Source organism: Octodon degus, unplaced genomic scaffold (genome assembly GCF_000260255.1).
Source record: "Octodon degus isolate 3935 unplaced genomic scaffold, OctDeg1.0 scaffold00001, whole genome shotgun sequence".
Taxonomy (NCBI): domain Eukaryota; kingdom Metazoa; phylum Chordata; class Mammalia; order Rodentia; family Octodontidae; genus Octodon; species Octodon degus.
In genome coordinates, this window is record NW_004524577.1 from 6,616,741 (window position 1) to 6,640,944 (window position 24,204).

The 24,204-nt window shown below is 52.1% G+C and overlaps 1 protein-coding gene across 3 annotated transcripts in view; it reads right to left on the reverse strand.

Annotated features, from left to right (window-relative positions):
• Positions 1-24,204, reverse strand: part of Gsg1l (GSG1 like) — a 220,740-nt gene that overhangs the window by 9,823 nt on the left and 186,713 nt on the right. For 2 of the 3 annotated variants that reach the window (XM_023709471.1, XM_004622901.2), the window contains 2 exons: positions 17,317-17,484; positions 2,233-2,303 (listed from right to left, as the gene is read on the reverse strand). In XM_023709471.1, coding sequence (XP_023565239.1) covers positions 2,233-2,303; positions 17,317-17,484 — 239 coding nt within the window. The remainder of the gene's footprint in view (positions 1-2,232; positions 2,304-17,316; positions 17,485-24,204) is intronic. The other variant, XM_023709475.1, reaches the window with a different exon arrangement.

The following is a 24,204-nucleotide window of genomic DNA, read 5'->3' on the forward strand; positions in this document are numbered from 1 at the left end:
TGGGTGGATGATGGGTGGATGGGTGGATGGGTGGATGGGTGGATGGATGACAGAAGAAAAGAAGAGAGATGATTAATATGGATAGATAAGAGGAAGAAAGGGGAGAAAGAAAGGGAGAGACAGAGACTGAGACAGAATGAGTTCAGGCCATCTCCCCCTGGCCCACAGCATCCTGGACCTACCAAGGCTGGCTCTCCATCATCCCCTGCACTCTCCAATTCTCTCCCACATTGGGAAGACTCACATATGCACAGACCACTGGGTGGCAGACAGAGAGACAGCTCTCTTCCTTTCCTTATCCCTTGCCCCAGGGCTTTCTGCCCACTCTACAGGGAGCCTGGAGGCTCAGGCCCGCCCAGGGGAGCTGCTGATACTGTTCTCGTTTTCTGAGACAGAGTCTAACTACATAGCTCATGCTGGTCTCAAACTGCCAGCAATCCTTCTGCCTCGGCCTCTTGAGTGCTGGGATTGTAGGCGTGGGCCGCCATGCCTGGCTGCTGTAGGGCCTGCTCCTTTGCTACGAGCTTTCCCAGGACCTCTGTGGTGGCTCTTCCCCTCCACCATCCTTGGGGGCTCCCTGCCCAGCCAGCTGTACCCCTGGTCCCTGGCTCCTCCTCCGGGAAGCCCACACCCCAGCACAGACACCATGGTTGGGCCCTGCATCCATCTCAGGGCAGTCTCCAGGGGCCATGGCCTCCCTGGCAGCCCACTGCCCTCACAACGCAGACCCCCTTCTGCCTTTCCCAGCTTCATGCTCCTTCTGAGCAGCATGACTTCTCTGAGCAGTATGACTTCTCAGAGCAGCGTGACTTCTCGGAGCAGCGTGACTTCTCACCTCGTTCCAGGCCCCAGGGACGTGGGGTCAGATGGTCGCTAAGTTTCAGTGTTGTTGTTTGGAAACTGGGCAGGGAAGAAATGTGGCCCACAGGAAGGAAAGGAGGGGACAGCTGCTAAGCTCATGACCTAGCAAAACGCATGCCTTGGGGCATCCTCCAAAGATGCGGGAGTGGGGTTCTCCAGCCATGGAGGGAGATGGGGAAGCCCCTCGGGGTCAGAGACCCAGACAGAGACGGAAGTCATGCGGCCTCCTAAAAGATCTGAGAGATGCGCTCAGGACACTGACCAGCAAGGCTGTGAGGCTGGGCAGGTCCTCCACTCTGCTAATCGGGAGGCGACCCTACCTCTAGGCACCACTGTCTTGGTTGCTTTTCTTTTGATGCTGAGACAAAACACCAAAAGCCCCAAATTAAGGAAGGGAAGATGTTTTAGCTCACACTCTGTGGAGGTTTCAGTCAGCAGGCTCTGAGGCAGAGCGGCATGGCCCAGGGGCAGCCGTGCAAGGCGGCAGAAGACAGCAAAGGCAGCAAGAAGACCCGATGCACGGAGCAGGCCTCTTCTCCTCCCTCCTGTGGTAAGCAGGCTGCCCAGTAGGTGCCGCGCTCAAGCCCTCCCCGCCCTCCTCTCACGCAGGCTCAGGATGCTTACAACGTGAAGGCCCTGGGCCCCTGCTGAGTCACTTAATGAAGCTTCTGAACTTCTCAGGTTGTCACAATGTGTCAACCATGACAGGGACTGAAGCCAGTGGGAAGACATGTGAGGCTTGGTAAGCGGGAGGCCTGTGGGGAGCACCCAGCAGGCGCCACCAGGACGAGAGTGCTTTCACTTTCACCTCACTCTGGCTTCACTTTTAGTTTTGAGCGACCTTCTTTCATCCCTTTTGCCTCCCCTCTGCTTTCTGGTCCCCGCATGGATGTTCTGGGCTCTTCCTTACCGTGTTCCCCATGGTGAGAGATGAAGCCAGTGTTCTCTAAGGGCCAAGAGGTCACTGGTGCTAACAAATCTGGTCTGCCCTCACCCAACTGATTTGGCTGATTCTGTCTATGGCCGTACCACCCTGAACGCGCTCGATCTTGTCTGATTTGGCTGACTCTGCCCAGGACTATTCATCCTCAGGCTGAGGGCCTAGCTGGGCCTGGACTAGAGAGGCAGTGTCACCGAGTGCCTGTAAAGCCTTTTAGTACCCCTCCCCCTTCTGCAGCAGCCCATCCCCCTGGGAGGACTGGCTGCAGCTGCCTGGTGCAGAAGACCTGCTACACAGAGACCCCAGCCTCAGCCCCCCGATGAGGACTGGATCTGCGGGAGGGAGCAGAGGAGGCTGGCTGCCCCAGCCGGGGTCCTTGTCCTCCAACAGAGGACAGTTCCTAGCAGCAGGTCTCTAGACGAGGCACTTACGGGTGGGGTATCTCTCATGGCGGCAGTCCAAGCGGTAGTCCTCCTCCTCGCTTCCATCCCCCTTTTCAATCCTGGAAAGAGAATAAGACAAAAAAATTTTCTAAACAGAATCCAGTCATACAAGAACTAGCACCAAGATCAACAACTGGGTTGATATCAAATCAGTAATCTGCTGCACAGCAAAGTAAGTGACCTACAGAATAGGGAAAAGCTGCCCAGCTCCTCTGTGGACAAAATATCTAAAATATAAAAAAACTGAAAAGAAAAGAGATTCCCCAAATAACAGACCCAATAAACATGGGCAAGTGACATGGAGACACTTCTTAGAAGACGTACAAATGACCAATAAACACATGAAAAATTGTCCAATGTCTTGGCCGTTACAGAAATAAAAACTAAAATGATGCTGAGATTCCACCTTACTCCAGAAAGCAAGGCCAGTCAGCATCAAGAAACAGAGTGGTAACAAATGCTGGGAAAGTTGTGGGACAAAAGCAAAGCCCTGTACATCGTGGTGGGAGTGTAAACTCAGACTGCCGCTGTGGAACTCAAGGTGGAGAGTCCTTGAAAAGCTAACCCTAGAAATTCCATTTGACCCAGGTTTTTCCCTTCTAGGCATCTTCCTGAAAGAGTGAAAACCATCATAACAGTAATACATGTATACTCGGGTTTATAGCTGTGAATTCATAGGAGCCAAATCTTAGAAACAGCCCATGGCCACCAACGGATGAGTGGAAAGAGGAAAGTGGTGTTGACATGGAGTGGAGTACTACTCTGCCATGAAGAAGGAAAAGCTTGCATCATTTTGTAGGAAAATGGATGAGACTCAGTGTCAGGTGGAATAAATCAAGCATGCAAGTTTATAGGAGAGATCCCAAGTATGAAGTAAATTAAAGAGACAAATAAAAAGATCAGTAACAGGAGACAAGGAGGTAAATTTCCCATCTGCAAATGGGAAGAGGACCCAGAGGGAGGGAGGGGGGGAGGAAGAGGAAGGGAAGAGGAACTATATATGCCAAGCTGAGGGTGGGCTACATATGTAGTGCAAATATGTGCTAATGAAACACCCAACACCCACGTAAGAAAGAGCAGGTCAAAGAGCCAGCCTCCCTTTTGGGGAGCGGTTGGCAAAGTGTCCTTTCTTTTGTCCCGTAGAGCTCTACCATGACCCTGCGGGCTGGCATCAGTATTCCCATTTTACTGATGAACAAACAGAGGCATCTGAAGGTAGGCTGGGCCGGGCGGGCAGGCAAAACCACGGCTGTCACGAGAAGTGGATCCTGGCTTGCGCACCCGCGCTCGGTGCAGAAAAGTGATGTGTACGTTGCTAAAGGAGTGTAGGACTTGACTTGGGTTCAGAAGTACGCACTTATTTGAGTGGGTGTGCACACACACATGCACACGTACGCACACACACGCACACGCACACACAGAACCACGCCTGGCAGGCCAGGTGCCACAGCTGCAGTGTCTGCCCCCGGGAGAGGATGCCGGCTGAGCCCAGGGCCTGCGTCCTGCCTGAGCCCAACGTCTGTGCTGAGGCCTTCTTCAGCGCAGGCCGCTTCTCACCCGAATTAAAACTCTTCTCAGAGCCACCTCCGCGCGCAGGCAGGCCCAGGCGTGCGCTGCTTTCTGGAGCCGTGTTTTTTTCCCATGAACAATGCATGAGCTTGTCTCTCTGTCTGTCTATCTGTCTCTCTCCTCTCTGTCTCTCTCAGGTGGGGCTGGGCTGGAGCCCAACGGCTTCTTCCTGAAACGCACTCACCCGCTTTACATTTTGAGACAGGGCTTTACTAAGTCCCCAAACTTCTCAGACTGGGCTCAAGCTTGTGACTCTCCTGCCTCAGCCTCCAGGGTGCTGGGATTATAGGCCTGGGCTGTTGTTCATTTTTATTTTCGTCGCTAAATGGAAACATCTTTCTTATTTTCCTGGCAAACAAATGCACAAAAATTCCTACACCATAGAAACAGCCAAAGTCGCCCGATAAAAACGTGTTTTGTGTAGTAGTGTGGTGCTTATCTTTTTAGAACTAATACATTCTTTCAGATATAAAGAGGTTTAAATTAAACATACTGTTTTGTAACCTGATTTTTTCATTTACCCAGAAATTTTCAGCATTTTTCAAGTGGGCACACACGCATTTATCTTCTGTTCCTCATAACTATACATGAAAGAATAATTTATATTCACGTCTGTTAGGACTCATTCAGAGTTCTCCGGGCTTCCCGGTCTCCCAAGCAACAGAGCCTGGGGGGGAGGAGGCTGGGTAACAGCCCCGCCCTCATCCAGAGCCCCGCCCCCATCCTAAGCCCCGCCCTGTCCTGAGCCCTGCCCTGTCCTGAGCCCCGCCCTCATCCTAAGCCCCGCCCTGTCCTGAGCCCTGCCCCGTCCTGAGCCCCGCCCTCATCCTGAGCCCCGCCCTATCCCGAGCCCCGCCCTCATCCAGAGCCCCGCCCTGTCCTGAGCCCCACCCTCATCCTAAACCCCACCTGCCACATCTGTGTCTGCAGATTGCCACCTTGCCGCTCGCAGGTGTGTGCCTCCCATGTCCTTCTGGGCGTCAGCCTTGACCTTGAGCCAGTCCAAGACCAGCCCATGGCTCCTGCTTCTCGATTCCCTTGCTCTACGCCTTGGGCTGAGCACCTCCTTGGGCTCCCCGATCTCCTCCAGCCTGGGAGGATGCACTCAGTTGAGCTAAAGGGGCCAGGAGGAGACAGCGAGCTGGCACCACATGGACCTCCCAGGCCTCCTTGGCCATCCTGCTATGTCACCCAAAAGCCCCAAATTGTAGCCTGGTGTGGTGACACATGCTAGTAATCCCAGCACCCTAGAAGGCTGGCATAGGAGTAATGCAAATTCAAGCCCAGCCTGGACAACTTAGTGACTTAGTAGGATCTTGTCTCCCAAATAAAAAAGGAAAGAGCTGGGGCAAAAGCGCAGTGCAAAGGCCTTATATGTAATTCCCAGTAACACACCACACACACACACACACACACACACACACACACACACAGGCTCAACTTTAACACCTAACAGGTCAAATGACACCTACAGACATTGAGGCACTCGGGCCTTGTGCTGGGCTGGGGCCGTGGGGTGGCCCAGAGAAGCCCTGGCGGCCCAGAGCCACACCAGGTGTATACGGACAAATTCAGGGCTTCGAGGGCCCAGCTGGAGGCCGGGAGGCTGAGGGAGCCAGCAGTGCAGTCTTGCAGCCCAGGGCTTGGTGACTTTGCCCACCCAGGTCCAAACAGCAAACCTGTGAGGCTGTGGGTGCCTTACTGTGTCTGTCACAGCTGTTCAGCTCTCCCTGTGGCCAGCTGCACATGTGAGTGTGGCTGTTGGCAGCAGCAGGTGGCAGCTGGGATCTAGCTCGCTTGAGGGAGATCTGCATTAACCTGTGGCCATGCCCTGTGGCTCTCGACCTGGCTGAAGTCACCAAGGGCAGATGGAAGTCATCCCCTGGGATTGTAATGGGGGCCAGGGCCGGGACAGCTGTGTGGGACCTTCCTCCCTGAGCTGCCTCCCAAAGGCCACAAGGCCTGCTCACCTCTCGAAGGGGCTCCACCTGTCTTTCTGCCTTGCCACGAATTCTGGAAAGAGCTAGTATTCTTGCACGAACTCAGCTCTCTCCCACAATTCACTCATGAAAACTCCAGCTCGTTAGACTTTGCAGGGTCTGGCAGCCCTGAGGGGTGTGGATGAGGCCCGGCAGGGGTCTGGGCACAGACTGATGGTCCTTCTGGGGCAGAGCCCAGCTCAGTGGTCCCCAGGGAGCATGACTGCAGTCTCCGGGCACAGTGTCACCTTCCTTGTGCCTGCCAACAGCTGCAGCGGCTGTGGTACTGAGAGTGGCAGCCACCAACATCATCACCTTTACCCTCATGGACTAAACCCAGGCAGAACCCAGTCATCCAAGGACTAAACCCCAAGCCCTGACACAGACCAAGACCTCGGAATGTTAGTTAGTACACTTGCATTTTAAACATGCTTAATAACAGGAGTGATGGCTGTGCCTGTGACCCCACCACCCTGGGGGAGGAGGTGGGCGGGTCCTGCGTCCAAGCCCCCTTGGGCTGCACAGTAAGACTGTGTCTCAGAAAACAAGAAAACAACAACAGCATCATGCCTAATAGTCTGCCTTCCCTCAAATCTTTTCAACTCAGGACAGGGTTGGTCTCAATGTCCGGGGTCTGAGGCTATACTTGTCTGTCTGTCTGTCTGTCTGTCTGTCTGTCTGTCTGTCTGTCTTGCTAAAGGAGGAAAGGCTTATTCAGCTCACAGTTCATGGAGTTCGCAGTCCATAATCAGCTGGCTCCAAGCAGGGTGCCATTGGCACAGGGGCAATGGCTCAGGGTGGCAGAAGAAAGCAAAAGCAGGGGGTGGGGCAGGCCTCTTTTCCTCCCTTTATCGTGCTGCCCTGGGGCGGGTGCAGTGCTAACACCATGTCCGCCCTCCTCTGGCGCAGGCTCAGGATGTTTACAGAGTGAGGGCCCCAGCCTCTGCCGGGTCACTTAGTCCAACTTCTAACCTCCTCGGGTTGGCACAATGAATCGACCATAACAGCAGTCTTTAGCCCTGGAGAAGATGGGGTCTCTCTTAGTTAGGGTTCAAGAACAGTCAGGGCAGAAAGAAAGAGGTACCCAGCTTGTGGGGGGTCACCCAGGAGAAGGTGGCAGTAACGAGACGTCACTGTCATCACCCACACTTGGCAGATGTGAAGACTGCAGCTGATGTAGTTTAGGAGCTCACCCAGAGCCCAGCTGCGCTGGTCAATGTACACATACAGCTCTGTGATAGGAAGTAAACGTCTCAGTTGTTGCTGTGGGGAGAATCCCCTGCACCCCAGGAAGCATGTGCTCCCATTCCTGTGCTACCCCCAAGCAGGGAGTCAGGCGGAGATGGGCACTATGGACTCTCACGCAGGTCCTGGTTGGCTCCAGCCTGTAGCTGGCTAGAGGCAGAGCTGGGATCTGAACTCAGCTCCCTGGGTCCTTGGAGTTTAGCGTGTTTCCATGGCAACCTGGGGGTGCCCCACAGGCCAGGATTCTCAATCAGCCCACCTGGACTCATCTGTGCTGTTGGGAGCCCCCTGTCCCCAAGAGCCCCAGAACTGAGGTCTTCTCAGGAAGCCCCTGAGAATGTGCTAGGATAATTCTGGGGCCGCATGTGGACCCAGAAGCTGTGGGCACTGGCAGGGGACACGCCAGGCTTTATCACCGCTGGGCAGGTGGAGGCCCCCATGCTCCTGGGCCCGGCATGTTCTCTACCCCAGGGGTCTCATTAAAGCTGTCCCCAAAGCCAGCCTCCCCCTCCCTGGCCCCAGACAGATGCTGTTTCCTGCTCTCTGCCACAGTTTAGAAGGAGACTGCATATGCCCTGCTTCCACGCTATCACAACAGAGGACTCGGGGACCCCCTCACCCTGTGATTTTTTAAGTACCTTGAACCAATTCTTACACTAAATAGAAATGATTTGGGGAAAAAAAAAAGTGCGAAAGCTTAGCTGTCCTAGGTAGGCATGGTGATCTGCCGGGACAGGGTCTTAGCTGTCCAAGGTAAGCACAATGACCTGCCAGGAGAGGGTCTTAGCTGTCCCTGGTAGACATGGTGACCTGCTAGGAGAGGATCTGCTGATTGCAGGGTCTAACCTTGGGCCCCAGAGGAGTCTGCAAGTGGCCGCTGGCCCAGGGGCCACTTTTCGTAGGCCTGGTCTGCAGGGTCTTCCTTGCTGGCCACAGCCCACATGCCCTCCTAGCCCCCGGCCCAAGACCGCATCTCTCTGTCCTCTACCTTAGCATTTCCCAAACTTCAGGGGGCCCAGGTAGATCCCCGAGGAGCTGTGCCCATGCGGAGCCTATCTGAGGGGCAGGTCAGGAGTGGGGCCCGAGACTGCATCTCTAATGGGTTCGGGGTGAGGCCCCTGCTGTTGGCCCCAGGTCACAGCCGAGGCTGCCAACATATGTGGGGCTCCACTAGGCCTGCACCTCCAGTGTCGCTTTTCCCACCTGCCTGGGTACAGGTGGGCAACCTGCAGAGGCCAGGTTGAGGGAAGCTTGGGCTTGAGGGGCTCGGGGCCACCTCCCCTCCCTCTCATTTTCCCTCCGGCTGGCTGATCTTTAGGAGAAGGCGCAGGAGGCTAGGAGGCAGCCGTCCCTTCCAGGTGCACCGTCCAGATGTTCCGCCCACCCACCTGGCTTTCCAGCCCTGAGGACCAACCGGCCTGCGCTTCTGCCTTCCCTGCCCACTGGCACTGTTCAGCACTCCATGCAGCCAAGCTGGGCGCGGGCCCTGCCATCCCGTGGATCCAGCTCTACTTTCTGAGCCCCACACTCCTCCGAGGGGCCCATCGCAGAGGAGCAGGTGCAGGTGCTGGTGGCAGCGGTATGCAAGCCGACAACACAAACAGCCACGGCGGAGCTGTGATGGCCTTCGTCTCACAGGTCACATATCCAGGAAAGAGTCACAGAGCACATTGATTTTTAAACGTCCAATTTACAATGGAATGAAGAATGGAATTAAATGGAATTCTGGCAAATAAATGTCTACAGGTAGTAAATGAAGATCGCATAACATCCCATCAAAAGGGCCGTCCCAAGATACGGGGAAATAAATGGGTTTTTAAAAAGATTTTTTTTTTCCTTTCCCATTTTCTGTGTAACCTAATCACAATACAAAGCACTTGGAGAATAATAGAGGAGAAGATTACATTATCCCCGGTGTCAGGGCTGTGGCTTGGTATTTACAGTTTGCCTCCTGTTTCTTCCTTATTGGGTTTGAGAAAGAGATCCCTAGACATGCAGACCTTGAGCACAGCACAGGCTAGAAGTTATTCCTGGGAAATACAACGGGTCCTTCATGTGAGTACCACCCCTGACCCCGAACCCCATCCCCACCTTGATCAGCTCCTAACGGGCTCCTCTGGCCACAAGAGCCTTCTGGAGTCATGAAGACCTTAGACGTCATGTCACCTTCTGTGACATCCATCATGTCTGTGACGTCCATCATGTCACAGAATCCCTTCCACAGCCCAGACTAGAGGGAGCTTGGAGAGCGGTCACCCCGGGGAAACACCAAACTTGGCTCAAAACTGGGGAGGTTCTGGGGTGCACTGAGGCAGGGAGAGCAGGTCAGGCTCTGCAGACAGGACAATGACCTGGCCGGGAAGCTGTGGAGGTCCCCAGGAGTGGCTGGACGGGGCAGTGCTCAGGAGTTAGGATGAGGAATTGGCCCTTTGCCCTGGAGGATGTGGAGGTCACACCAGTGCTCCACACTGGAAGATGGGTTCAAATCACCCGACCACATTACCACACTGAAGAGGTAACCTGCTGCTGAGGGTGGGGTTGGAGGGCAGAGCTGGCTTGCAACGGTGCTGTCCCGGGTGGCCGGATCCCCCAAGGTGGCGGGGTGCAGCTGTGCCCTGTGAGTGATGATGCACCCAGAGGCATGGACCCCCGGAGGCCCTCCTTACCTGCGGGAAGATAGTCCAAGGCCCAGTGGATACCTGGACTGCAGGAAGCATCCGACCCTGTATGCTCTGTGGTTCTTCTATACATACAAACCTATGATGTAGTTTAACTTACAAATGAGGCACAGCAAGTGTTATTGTTTGTGTTTCGTTGTCCACCCAAATCCTCATGCAGTATTGGGGCAGCTTCTAGGGCTTGTGATTAATTCATAATCCAATAGGATTATGAGTGTGAGTGGGGGATTATGAGTGTGAGTGCTACACCCGCCCTGGGGTGGGTAACCTACATACAATATAAGGCATGGGACAGGCTTGCGAGCTGCTGAAGCTGCTGCCCCTCCCTTTGCTCTTTGCTGTTTTCTGCTGCCAAGGACAGCTACCCTCTGCCATGTGCCGCTCTGCCTCGGAGCCAGCCAAGTACGGACCGAAACCTCCACTAACTGAGCTAAATCTCTCCTTCCTTCATTTTGGGTGTCGGGTATTCTGTCCCAGCAATGAGGAAAATGTAACTGAGACAGTGACAGACCAACAAGAAGACCCACTAATGATAAAAGGATGGACGAGGTACCTTTCCACTGCTGGAACAAAATACCTGCTGTGAGCAAGGGCAGGGAGGCTTATCTGGGCTCGCAGCTTCGGAAGTTTCAAACCCCGGTCAGCCAGCTCCAAGGTGGAAAAGCTGTCACAGTAGGATGAGGAAGCTGCTTACCTCAAAGCAGACAGGAAGCAGAGGAGGCAAGGAACAGCAAAGAGGGACAGACGCTGGGGACAGGAGCGCATCCTTCCGGGTGACACCTCTGGCAACTGCCTCCATGCAGGCTGGATTTCCTGAGAGCGCACTCAGTCAGGAACTCACAAATGGAGAATCTATGGGTGAGGCCAGCGCTCCCTAACCACCTTCCAAAACACACAAGCCCTTGGGGCACCCTTTAGACACAAGCCACAGAGACAACAACAATACACTGTCGTCCAAAAGATTTGAAAGTTGTGAGTTGTGTATTGCTAGAATTTTCATTGACTACTTCTGGATCTTAGTAGAGCGTGGGTCACTTGAAAACCAGGAAGTGAAGCCACAGGTAGAGACAGGTAGAGGAACAAGTGTCACCACAGGGAAAAGCCTGGCCTGAAGTGACAGCGACACAGGGGTCTGGGGAAGGCGGGACTTGCACCAGAGTTTACTCATGCAGAGAGAAGTGAAAATAGGCTGGTTTGAGGGGGGTGGACTCAGAATGTGGAGGGCTCGGCCATTTAGCTACTGTAGGTGACAGGGAGGGAGGTGAAGACTTGACCCAGGGATTGGCAACACCTAACAGAACAGAGGAGGAGGATGCAGCGGAGGACTGTGAGGACACCAGGAGCCGGGGGAGAGGCTCTCGGGAGCCAGGAGAGCGCTGTTGCTGCGGTGTGTGTCACTCCAGGCTGTAAGAGTGGTTCGGTGGCGTGAGGAGGTGGGAGCCAGATTGGAGTGGGTCGTGGAGTGAGTGGGAGGTGAGGACATGGAGACAGCCTTCCAAATGTCCCTACAGCAGGCAGGGGCGAGGACTGCGGCAAGCACGCGTGCGTGTGTGTGTGTGCATGTGTGTGCGCACGCGTGTGCACGCACGCACACCTAGTAGGGGCTGCACTTTTAGTCCCCAGAGAGTGCTGGCATCCAGGAAAGGGCTTTGAGATGGTTTTTGCTCTATCCTCTCTCCACAAAATTCATCCCCCTGACAGCCGGGTTGCTGCCTCCGCAAGCCCTGCCCCAAATGCCAGACACTGTGGTTGAGCGCCCACCCCCAGCTCACACTCAGCTGACAATGAGTGGCTGAGCTTGCCCGAAACACCCTCAGTTTGTGCCCGCCTGGCCCATGCTCACGCCGTTCCTGGGGCCTGAGACACCTCCCCACTCCCAAGCCATCTGCCTGCACTTCACAGGTCTCGAAAATCTTGGCTCGGGGACCTCTTCTATGAGGCGTTCCTGTACATTCCACTGCCCAGAAGATGGGACTGAGACCTCATTGTCACGTCCGGCCCTCCTCAGCCACCCCAGACACTTTGCTGCAGCCCCGTGCAGTGCACAGGGAGCTGCAGACTCGCTGCCGCACAGCAGCAGGACCCCTGTGTGGACGAATCCACTCTCTGTGAGAAAGACAAAAGCTCTGATACTCAAAATGAATTTTTAAACTCAGCCAAATCTAAGAATTTCTGAAGCCATGAGTGGGGCCAAAATAGATCTTTAGTCAGAATTCTCCATGAGATAAAAGTTTGCAGCACACAAATGCGTGTGTGTGCGTGTGTGTGTGTGTGTGTGTCCCGCACAGAGGGGTGGTCTCTAAGGGGTTAGGGATGGGGGATCCTCAGCTCTGAGGTTCCGGAAGTGTAATGCTGCCCCTCCTGCCCCAACCCTCCAAGCCTGGAGGTGGACTTGGCCGGTTCCAGGCAGGCAAAGTGACTTCCCACCACGGGCACGCGACATAGCAGCTAGGAAGCTGCAGAGGTCATGGTCACCTGCCGGGTCTATTCAGGAAGGCCCCCCAGAGGGAAGGCAAGAGTGCGGGCAGGAAGCAGGGCCTGGGACAGTCAGCAACGCGTGGCTTTCTCCCGCCTGCAGGCACAATGGGGGCTCACTGCTGACGCCGGCATTCCGGAGCCGGCCTCGGAGCTGTGGGAAGCGGGGAGATGAGCGGCCTGCACGCGGGCGGCCCAGGCCGAAAAGGGCAGGCAGAAAGCACGAGTAAATAAACGCTGAAACTCGCTCCAGACCCATCACCGGGCAGCGGAGGGGGCGCGGGGACCGCAGCCCACAGGAGCAGGGGCCCTCCCTCCCTCTGGCTGCTTCTGGCCAGCGAGGCTGGTGCGGCCCGACTCCTTCCAGAGTCCAATCCAACAGGTCTCATTTTCTTCCTGGAGCTGTTAAACCAGATCTGAGGATTAAGTATTCCGGAAAGCCCCGATCTGCAAATATTTACCTTTCATTCAACAACTTCCACCCTCCCCTCTGGAGGCCCACGATTAAGATGCCCTCTTTGGGGACGGCAGGCAGGGTGAGACTGAGATAGTTCCATACAGCTGCCTCTCAGAGCGGGGACAGCTGAGCTGCTTAGAGTCAGGGGTGTGGGGGTCCCTACAAAGCCAGCACATGTGTGTGCACTGCCCTCTAGGTGCACATGGGCAGGCACGCGCGCGCGCACGCACACACACACACACACACACACACACACACACACACAGCCATTCAGAACTTGCCCAGTTGCTCCTCAAACCTGCAGGATACATGCCTAGAGGACACTGCAGGACTGGGGGCGAGGGGGTGGGTGGGAGAAGACAGTTCATTCCCTTCCATCCATGAGTGTCCTTGGGGTACCCCATGTCCCTGGGCCCCAAGGATAGCATGAGAGGCAGAGGAGTAGGGTGAAGGTGCCCCCCAAGACTCAGGTTCTGAGAACCTACTCAACGGCACGGCCGTGTTCAGAGACGGGGTCCAGAGGTGACTGGGTCCCAGGGCTCTGATGCCACTCAGTGTATTAATCTGGTGACGAGAGCATTCGATGGCATCGTTGTGCAGTGACAGACACGGAAGCGACGCCCACTTGGGGAGCGCCTGGGTGTGAGCTTGGGGGCTGTACCTGGTCCCCCACTCCTCCGCCCCCCCCCCCAGCTGCTGGCTCTCATGGAAGCAGCCTCCTTAAGCCATGCCCTTCGGCCACGCTTTTGCTTTCTCTGGTCCTGGGAGCTGAACCCAGGGCCTCTGCACTGAGCTTTATCCCCCAGCCCTCATTTGATTTTTTATTTTGAGACAGAGTCTCTCTGAGTCACTGAGTTGCCCGGACTGGGCTTGAACTCGAGACCCTCCTGCCTCAGTCTCCCGCCAGCACACCTGGCTGCAACGAGAGGTTTCTGCCTCACTGCAGGCCTCACGGAGCCACTGACCAGGGACTGAATCCGGGAGCCAAGGTGACCTTTTCATCCTTTACGTTGATGGTCTCACGTCTTCCGTCACAGCTGCAGAGTGCTGACAGAGCTTCCTTGGATAATACTGCAGGTGGCGCTCCCGCCCCAGAGCACGCGCCATGCTGGGCTTCGAGGCCACGCCTGCACTCAGGGCCCGCTCTCCCCTCCCCTCCCTGGAGCTGCAGCACATCCCACACCCCCACGTGCCGGGACCCCATGTTGGGCAGAGCCCAGCAATCAGGCCCAAGAGTTCGCATAGCACAGGGATTGTGGGGCCTGGGATTAAACTCCTAGCACTTAGCTGCCTTGTGACCTTGGACAATCACTTCATCTCTCTGGGCCTCGACTTTGCATGTGCAGAATGGGGACAACAGCGATGCTGACAGCCCGTAGGGGCACTCTGGAGATCAGCCGAGTCAAGGTGGGGGATTCAGAGGTGTTTCAGCTCCAAGCTCAGCACAGCAGCGCAATTGCCGGCAGCGCCTCTAACACGCCAGCTCTGTCTCCAGCCTGGGAGGGGAGTGACCAGGCTCACGCCTCACTCCACAGTCTGGCGAGGGGGCAGCTGAACAGCAGCAGAAGGGACAGGAACTCATATGCACACCCAAAGCCCTTCCTGTGCCAGGCACGGCACTTGGCATGGCCCTTGGGTACTGGGTCGGCGCCTTTCTGAGACACCAGGAGTTCTGGTCTCCCATCATGGGCAGAGGAACTGCACAGAAAGGCTCAGGACCTTGTCAGGCCACACAGCAGTGAAGGGGCAGAAGGGTGGGGCCCCAAGAGCGGCTCCTTCCACAGAGCCCTCTGCCCCCAAGGAATAGTAGCTGTCAGAGCAGGGGCTAGGGGAGGCTGCAGCCCCTTCTTCCAGGCCCCTGCTGTCACTGCAGGGACACTGGCCACTGCAGACCGCCAGCCTGCTACCAAGCCCAGCAACCGGTGCAGAGATCTATGTGCTCTGAGCTCTTTGCAGAGAAGGCAACAAAAAAAGAAAAAAATAGAACAGCCCAGCTAAGCTGAAATGTGGAAATGTTCTCCTTAGAGGGGAAGGGAAATAAAATTTGATGAACCTCTGCATAATGTTCGCGTTATGAATGTGCAAAGCGCTATTCGGCACATATGCTGGCAAGCATTCATCTCAGGGCTGGAGCTGCTGGACGCCACTGGAACTGGGACACAGCACACAGCTGCTGGCCGCAGTGGGGGACAGCCAGGTCCGAGGCATTTCCTCCGCAGAACGCGGACAACCCCCACCCCAGATGCTGCAGAGGCTCGTCACCGACAGCCAGGGTGACAATGCTACAGGGCCCAGCGGGCACGGGCAGGGCTCAGGCCGTTTTGCTCCTGCTGCAGAAGTGAAGCACCTACTCTGGGACCCAGCTGTGCTGGCCGATGCTGCCTTCCATGGCTGGGGCAAGGTGAGCCTGGGTGCTGGGTTACCCTGGCCTGTCTCCGCAGGAGGCAGGAAGCTGAGGCTGCAGCTCCAGCAGCTCTGCCCACCACAGCAGGGGCCAGTCTTGTACACTTCCCTGCCATGAGCTCAGAAATGCCCCACGCCGAGGGTTGAATTCTCAGCAGCCCTGGCTGCACTCAACCAGTGAGTACTGCGTAGACTCAAGCAGCCGCCCGGGTTTCATCCTGACTCTGCCTCCTCTGCCGGGGTGGTCAGGCCCAGCCAGAGACATTGCTACCTCTGAGTTTATTTGATCTTGGAGACAACTTCACAGACCTGGTGCCCAACCCTCTCTGCCCATCACTGGGCAACTTCAAGGATGTGTCTTTGCTTCTCCAAGGCAAATAGATCTCCCTGAAAGAAGAGGGAGTGAGCACAAAATCAGACCCCTGGGCACCAGGCCTGGTACACAGCGGGATTCCACACACAGCAGCCAGGCCTGGCTCTGGTGCAAGTGACTGTCCTTCCTCTCCTCTCACATGAGGGATGCTGCAGGCTGGGGAGCACATTCAGTGTGCACATTCAGTGTGGCAAGAGCCTGGGACCCAACCCCAGTACTCGAAGAAAAAGTCAGCTCAAAAGGCGATGGAGGGAGTAGGGTGCCCAGGCTCAGACCCGCCCCTTCTTGGATCCTACAGGAACAGGGCCAGGCCGGACAGGCAGGTGAGTGAGATGTGAGACTGGGCCATCCCATTCCCATCCCTGCTACCATCAACTGACACAGCCCAGGGAGGCAGCCGGAGCACCAGGCTGTGGTTACATGGGGCAGACCTGTGCTTCTCTTAGCCAGGAGAGGACAGAGCTAAAGGGATGTTGGTGGCACTGAGCAGGGAGCAGCTGTGGTAGCTGACCCACAGGTGCAGCTTTGGGTGGAGCTGGGAGAGCACTGCAGGGTGAAGGGGCACAGAGAGGTGCAGGGCTCTGTCCTTGGAGGGAGGCTCAGGAACCCCAGGTTTCAGGTGTCTTCATCAGAACAAGGCATCAGGGAAAAGCTTTGCCTATGCTTCTGAAATCTTCCCACCCACCCATCACCCATCCATCCATCCATCCATTCATCCATCCATCCACTCACCCACCCAGCCAGCTACCCACCCATTCACTCACTCACCCACCCACCCACCCACCCACCCATCCACCTATCCATCCCACTAACCATTCATCCATCCATCCATCCATCCATCCACCCATCCATCCATCTATCCATCCACCCATTCACCAATCCATCCATCCATCCATCCATCCATCCATCCATCCACCCACCTATCTACCAATCCGTCCATCCATCCATCCATCCTTCTTTCTGCTCTTCTATTCATCCTTTCTTCCCTCCTTACCTCTTTCCCTCCCTCCATCAACTTACTTTCCCACTCATCTATGCTTCTGCTTTTGACTTATCTGCTCACGCTAACCATTCATCCATCCACCTATCCACCCATCCATTCATCTATCCATCTGCCTCTTTCCTCCCACTCATCCCTCCATCCACCCATTAATCTTTCCACCTACTTAACCACCCCTTTACTTAACTACTTAGCCACCCACCCAAGTAACTATTGTTCCATCCTCTCACCCATCCACTTATCCATTTGCCTCCCTACTCTATTCTTCCTTCTCTATTAATGTATTCACTTCTCTCACTGCCTATTTATCCTCCCATAAACCTGAATATCCACTCAATCAGTCATCCACCCATCTATTACCCATTCATCCACCCACCTCTCTAATCATTCAACTACCCATCCCTCCTCTATCCACCTATTTATCTATCCAGTCATGATGTATTTCTATCTGCTCTGATCCCAGCTGGAATTTGGAGATCCAGGAGATCTTGACCTCGAGGAGCCATTGCCCTCTAGTGGCTATGCACTGCTGGGCCCCATTGCTGGGTCCTCTCTTCACTTAGTGCCAAGACATGGTCCAGGTGGGAAGCCTTGGGTCAGGCTTTGTGTCATAGCTCAAGTAGCATGGGGCTGAATGGCAAGCATTCAAGTTTGGTCCCTTCTGGGCTTACTGTGGTCCAATCACATAAGACAAAGATAACCTCAAACCCCACAAAACCTTCAGTGCCCCAGAAATTCCAACACAGTAAGTTCAAATCCCATCTCCCACAGCTCCCAAGACACCTTCTGGGCAGCTCCCTCCAGGATTTTCAAAGGGTCACTGTGACTGCAGAGGCCAGGCCTGGGGCTCCAGATTCCCAGTGGTGGCCATCGATGACACCACGTGCACTGACCTCTCCCGGAAGTACCTGATGGCCTCTGGGTCTATGAAGGTCGGCTCCTCCCGGTATCCCTGCTCAAATACCTTGCGCTTGTGCCGGAACTCAATGACTGTCTTGGTGTAGGAGTTGAGAGTGGTGACAGAGGCTGCCATGCAGCAGGTAAAGGAGCCCCACGCCAGGCTGTGAGAGAGCAAGAGAGAGATGCCACAGTGAGGCTGGGTGGGGACAGACAATCCCCCAGCCACCCAACATTCACTCATCCCTGCCTGGCTGCCTCCATGAGGCCAGCCTGTGGGCACTGCTGCCCAGAGAAGAGAAAACCTGGAGGAGCCTCCATGCACAGTCTTATCTGGAACAAGGAACAACCCATGTCCTGGGGTCCAGTCATCACAGAGAAGTAAGAAGACAGCAAGTCATTCTGGCCAGGGGGCTGCATCAGTGACTACTACCAGGACACAGTGATGCTTATGCTGAGCCTGGACGGATGAGAGAAAATGGCCAAGGAGGGGCATTCCAGGAGAAAGGACCGGCATGTGTACAGGCAGAGAGGATTCAGGAGAGAATAGCCACAGTCCATGGGAGGTCGGGATACCGGAGTGAGGATATAATTATTTGATTCGGGGATGGAGAAGGAGCCCAGGGCAGTTCACTCTTCATGAGTTACTTTTGTTCATGGGTGACCTCAGGTGAGACTCTAAGCCTCTTGGCCTCCTATTCCCTAGTCTATTTCCATGGACATAGCAACAGCTCTGCCCTGGGCCTTTTTACAAATTAAAGGACACGAGCCATTAAACACCTCCTAGAATATTGCTGATACCTGAGAGGCTCTTAGGAAGGGCTTGCTCTCCTTACTGTCCTCACTATGCTGACATGCTTACTACCCGCATCTCCATGACTTGGTTTCCAAGCTTGCTCACTCAGAAGATTAAAGTTAGGGCCATTTGTTTGACTGTCTACACCACATTTCTCTACCCTGGTAAGGATGCCTAGCTGCCCTCACATGGTGTGCATACAGGGCCCAGCATGAAGCTGGAGACTGTCCTAACCATACCTTTAAAGAATAAAGAGAAGGGACAGAGCTAGGAGTCCCAGCTGGGAGCATTTCAGCCTGATGTCTATGCCCAAGACTGTAATCCACATTTAGTGCCAGGAGTGGGGTTCTTGTTTGGATCTAGTTGCACCTGGCTTGGTTTCCAGATCTCTGCTCTTTAGGTTCCTGCTCATGACAGATTTCCTCCAAATCAAAGTCTCAGGTTTGCTACCCCAGTCCTACACGGCTGAGAGCTCCAGGCCTCCCCTCCTGCTAGCTGCCCACATCCCTGCATCCCTTGTAGTCAGGGTGGCCACCTCTTCTACCACTGCTGCTCTCTCTCAGCCCCACAGATGCTCCAGACAGAAAGTAAAGGGACGTCTGAGTGTTCTGCCTTTCTCAACGGGATCTTTAATAATCATCTATTTCCTCCAATGCCAATCCCATTAACAAATTCCCCAGACTCTTTGTGGTGAAGAGCTCATCTAGTTTCTAAGAAGCCCCAAGTGTTTATAGGCTGTCATCCTAGTCTCTCTAATAACTCTCATAGCACTAGTGGTTCCAGTACGATACTCCCCTACTGGATAGAGGCTGGACACGTAACCGAGCCAGTGTGATCAGATGCTGCATCCTAAGCAGTGGAGCTGAACACCCCAACTCAGTTTGGTATCCCTCTTACTGCTATTAAGACCTTGAAAGGGGACAATGGTAGAACAGACTTATTCTGGGATCTTAGGGTATCTTGGCTTTTCCGGATCTGCTGACTATTCCATCCTTCCTTCCTTCCATCATCAATGTATCCCAGCCTCTAGGGTAGGCACATGATCTAGACCCAGCCAATGAGAGCCTTGTCTCCTCTGGCCTCAGTCGCTGGTTCTCGTGTGGCCATGTGACCCAGGTCAGGCCCAGGAGACTCAACCCCAGGGCTCTGGCTGAAGTCACGTGGGACCAGGATGCTTCTGTCTCGTAGGTGCTGACCTGCTGGCTTTCCAACCAGGAGCCGTCAGGGCCCATCTTGCTGCCATCCAGCCTGAGAACAAAGCTGGCTCGGGAGAAAGCAGGCCATGAAAGAAGTCGCAGTCTTCATCCCTGCAGTAGGCACATGTGTCAAAACTTTGTTGGGTATATAAGTATGAGTCCATTTCCGGGACTTTATTCTATTTCATGATCTATGTCTCTGTCCCTCAACTAATACTACACAATCCACATTGCTATAGCTGTAAATAAGTCTTGAAGTAGGGTACTATGATTCATGCCCTTTTTCTTCTTTTATAAATTTGTTTTACTTGTTCTATTTTCTTTTTCTTTCCATATAAATTTTAACCCTGTGGGGATGCTTTAGGTCTCAGGCCTTACAAATGATTATAAATATATTACACATTAAAATCTTTTTTCACCTATCATTGGCAAAGCATGCTATTCCCCCCAGCACACTAATGTCTAATTACCTGTCTAACATGTAATATAAAACAATTTATTCCTTATTATATACTTTGTAAAGTAGCTCTCAAATTGGACTTTTATTTAACAATGTCTAATAAACACGAACTTTTTTATTACTTCCCGTTCACTACTGCAAGGAGCCGTAGTGATGGCTACTATCCAGCTGGACTTGTGCAGAGAACCATAATGAAGTGGAAGTTGGCAGCCTAAACATCACCCTTCCTCAAGTCAGTCCTGAGAGAATTCTGGAAAAAAAATCAGTCCTGAAATTGATGTAGTTATGGCATAGTCAGAGACTACTACTGGGCAGAGAACAGTCAATCTCAGGTCCTTCCCTTGTCCTCAGTAAAAACATTATTTGTGCTGGACATGGTGACACATGTCTATCATCCCAGCATGTGGGAGGCTGAGGCAGGAGGATCCCTGTGCAGCTGAGGCCAGTCTGGGATATATAGATGAGTTGAAAACCAAACTAAACTATACAGCAAGACCATGTTGAGAGAGAGAGAGAGAGAGAGAGAGAGAGAGAGAGAGAGAGAGAGAGAGAGAGAGAGAGAGACCCTCTCCCTATACCAAATACATAAAAAAACATTATTTGTGGATTTTTTTTCCCCCTGTGGAGTCAGGTACTTAACCATTTTTGCTATAAAGCACAACCCTTCACCTGGATCTACAGATGCCCACAAAGTAACCAAAAACAGAGTAAGGCTGGACCCTCACAATGAGTTCTCTGTTCCTGTACATCTGAGTGAGCTCTCCTCTCAGTTCTCCATTTAGATACATTGATCACTTGGGGAGCGCCTTTCTACATGCTGGCATGTTGGCCCTGAATTTGCACGATCATCCATCTTCAAGACTGAGACCACCCAGACCAGACGTTTACAGGGACATGCAGAAGTCTCTAGCCATCTTCTAAACCAGTGGTCCATTGAATTCCAAGAAAACAGAAGCCCATGTGATCAACACCACCACAATCAGAGATGGTCCTTCCACAGGGACAGAACCACCTCTCAGCCAGGAGAATTCTGGAGCTAGGAAACCAGGCCTCTGGCAGTAATAGGCTGGACCCCAGGCCAGCAGCTGACCTTTAACGCTAGCCTCCGGCCTCTACAGGGAGTCAAATGTGAAACACGTCATCAGAGGGGTTCCTGTCAGCTGTTCAAGCCAGTGTACTCTACTAGTCTCTTCTAACTTTCAATAAAAACTATTTCCTGCAAGCAAACATCTGTATCCATCAGACATCTTGTGGAAATGTTTATAGGAATTGTATTGAGCCTTTATACAAACTTGAGAATTAATATCTTCATGCTTTGTATTTTGATCCATGAACATGGTATGTCATTCCATTTATTAATATCATTGTTTTCTTTCATTGGTATTTTATGGTTTTGAGTAGATAGCCTTGAAAATGTTGTATTAGACTTAATCCTATGTCCAGTTTTTAATATAAATGGTATTGCACTTTTAATTTTCTTATCCAATTTTTCATTACTAGTTCATAGAAATACAATTGATTTTGCATCTTCATCTTATAGCCTAAGATTATGCTGAACTCATTTACTAGGTCTTAACCAGCTTTTGGAGGATTGTTTGGATTTTTCTACATACACAATACTATCATCAAGTAAGTGCAGTTAGTGTAGCCCTTCCTAACCTGTGAGATTTTTATTTTCTTTCATGCCTTATTGCCTTTGCTAGAACGTTCAGCGTTATGTTGAACAACAGTGGTATCCCCAACTCTAGAAAGAAAACATTGTCTTTCAATGTTAAGAACAGTGTTAGCTATAGACATCTCATAGCTGATACTTAGCAAATTGAGGAATTTTCAGGGAGCTTTTTTTTTTTTTTTAAATCATGAATAAATGCTACGTCAAGCACTTTTTCTGCCTCAATGGATGTGGTTGTGTGATTTTCCTCCTGAATCTGTTCAGATAATAAATGACTCTGACTGATTTTCAAATAATGAGCCAGCCTTCATCTCTGCAAAAAACTCCATTTATCATGTTGTATAATTTTAAAATATATTGCTGACTCATATTTGCTATTATTTTGTTAAGGATTTTTGACATCTGTATTCATGAGAGCTATTAGTTTATGGTTCTGTTCTTTTGCATTTTGTCTGGTTTTCATATCAGGATAACACTACTCTAATAGTATGAATTGCAAAATGTTCCATCCTCTTCTATTTTATGAAAGAAAATAGGTGTTGATTCCTATTTCAATGTTTGGTGAGATGTTCCAGTAAAACCATCTTTACCTAGACATTTCTGGGGTTTTTTTGTTTATTTGTTTGCTTGGTTGTTTGTTTGGTTTGTATTTTAGGGAAGGGTCTACAGGGTGTTCAGGTTTCACTGCTAGATTGGACTTGTAATGATCCGCCTGTTTTTAATCCTGCCAAGAGCTGGGATTACAGGTGTGTGCCACCACGCCCAGTCTCAATTGCCACCTTAGCATACCACCTTAGCAGGCTGGCACAGCAGGCCCGGGGATCAAACCCCCGACCCCTGCACTTTAATCCACTGAGCTATTTGGCTGGCCCCTTGTTTTTGTTTTTAATGCATTCAGTGCAGGGTCTTGCTATGCAGCTTGGATTTATAGTGATCTTTCTGTTTCAGCCTCCCCAGTGCTGGGATTACAAGCATGCGCCACCACGCCAGGACTCAAGTCACCGGCTCAGCACCCAGGGTCGGGGATGAAGTGGCATGTGGTACTGGGGATCGAACCCTGCTCCCTGCTCTTGCCTAAGCAAGTGCTTAGTCCACCAAGCTATCTATCTCCCCAGCCTGATATTTCTGTTTTAAATGCTTTAAAACATTCAATTTCCATAGCAGTTACAGGGACAGTTAAATCATCTGTTTCATACTGAGTGTTGTACTTGTCCGTGCTTTTCGGAGACTTGATCTACTTCACCCAAGCTGTCAAATTTAACATCTGCAGTAGATGCGTTTGTAGTGCGCGCTTATGTTTTCAATGTCTTCAGGGTCTGCACTGTCACCTTGTTTTGTTTTGTTTTTTCCCTGACACTGCTGGAGGTTTTTTAATCTCTTAGCACACTTCTAGTTTCACTGATTTTTCTCTTATCATTTTGTTTGCTTTCAATTATATTGATTTTTAAAGTTTTTTAAAAAGTATTTTATTTATTTGGTACAGGGTCTCGCTACACAGCTCGGACTCATTGTGAGACACTCAGAGTGTCTCAGCCTTCCTAGCGCTGGGATCATAGGCAGGCACCACCACGTCCAGTTTCGGTGGCTGGCATGTCCCGCCTGGGGTTCCAGCACGCAGTACCCGAGATCTAACTTGGGTCCTTGCACTTACCAGGCAGGCACTTAGACCGCCGAGTTACCTCCCCAGCCCCTTGGTTTCTGTTCTTATCTTCCTTTTGTTTGCTTTGGATGTATTTTGTTCTTTTTCCTAGACTGTTGGAGTGGGAATTTTTATTACTGATTTGAATCATTTTCTCTAAGTAAGCTTTCAGTGCTGTGAATTTCTCTTTCAGCGGAGCTTTAGCTGTGTCCCAAGTTTTAATATGTTGTCTTTTCTTTTGCTTCAGTTAAATGCATTTTTAAATGTTCCTCGAGGTCTCTTCTGTGACCCATGCACTATTTAGAAGTATACTGTTTAGTTTCCAGGTGTTTTCAGATTTTCCCCTCTTCTTGACTCCATTGTGGTTGGGAAATGCATTCTATATGGTTTTTATTTTTTAAAAGTTGTTGAAGCATGTGTTATGGTTCATGATATGTTCTACATTGGTATATTTCATGATAGCATTTTAAAAAAATGTATTCCACAGCTTGGTTAATGAGGTTGTTGAGTTATTCTGTGTCTGCTAATTTTCCCTTTCACTGCTCTGCTAGTTGTGGAGAGAGGAATGTTGACACTTCTAAGTGTCACTGTGTATTCGCTCATTGATCTCTTCAGCTTATTTTGTTTTGTTTTTAAAAACAGGCTCTCACTGTGCAGCTGAGGCTGCCCTGTACTCACTATGGAACCCAGGCTGGCCTCGAACTCATGCTATGCTCCTGCCTTGGTCTCTGCAGTGCTGGGTTATAGGTCTGTGCTTCCACACTCAGCCATTACTGGGCTTTCCTTCAGGGCTTGTAGAATTATTGTTTGATGTATACACATTTAGGAAGGACATTTATCCTTACTTAATGTCTATTCTTAATACTTAAGAATACTGTTTTGTTATTGGGTTTTTTCTCCTCCTCCTCCTCCTCCTCCTTCTTCTTCCTCTTCTTCCTCTCCTCCTCCTCCCTCCTCCTCCTCCTCCTCCTCTTCTTCAGTTCTGACTACGTAGTTCAGGCTTGCCTTGAACTCACTTTGTAGCACAGACTGGTCTTGAACTTGCAGTGATCATCCTGCCTCAGTCCTTGGAGTACTGGGATTACAGGCATGTGCCACTATGCCCAGCTGACTTTGTTTTG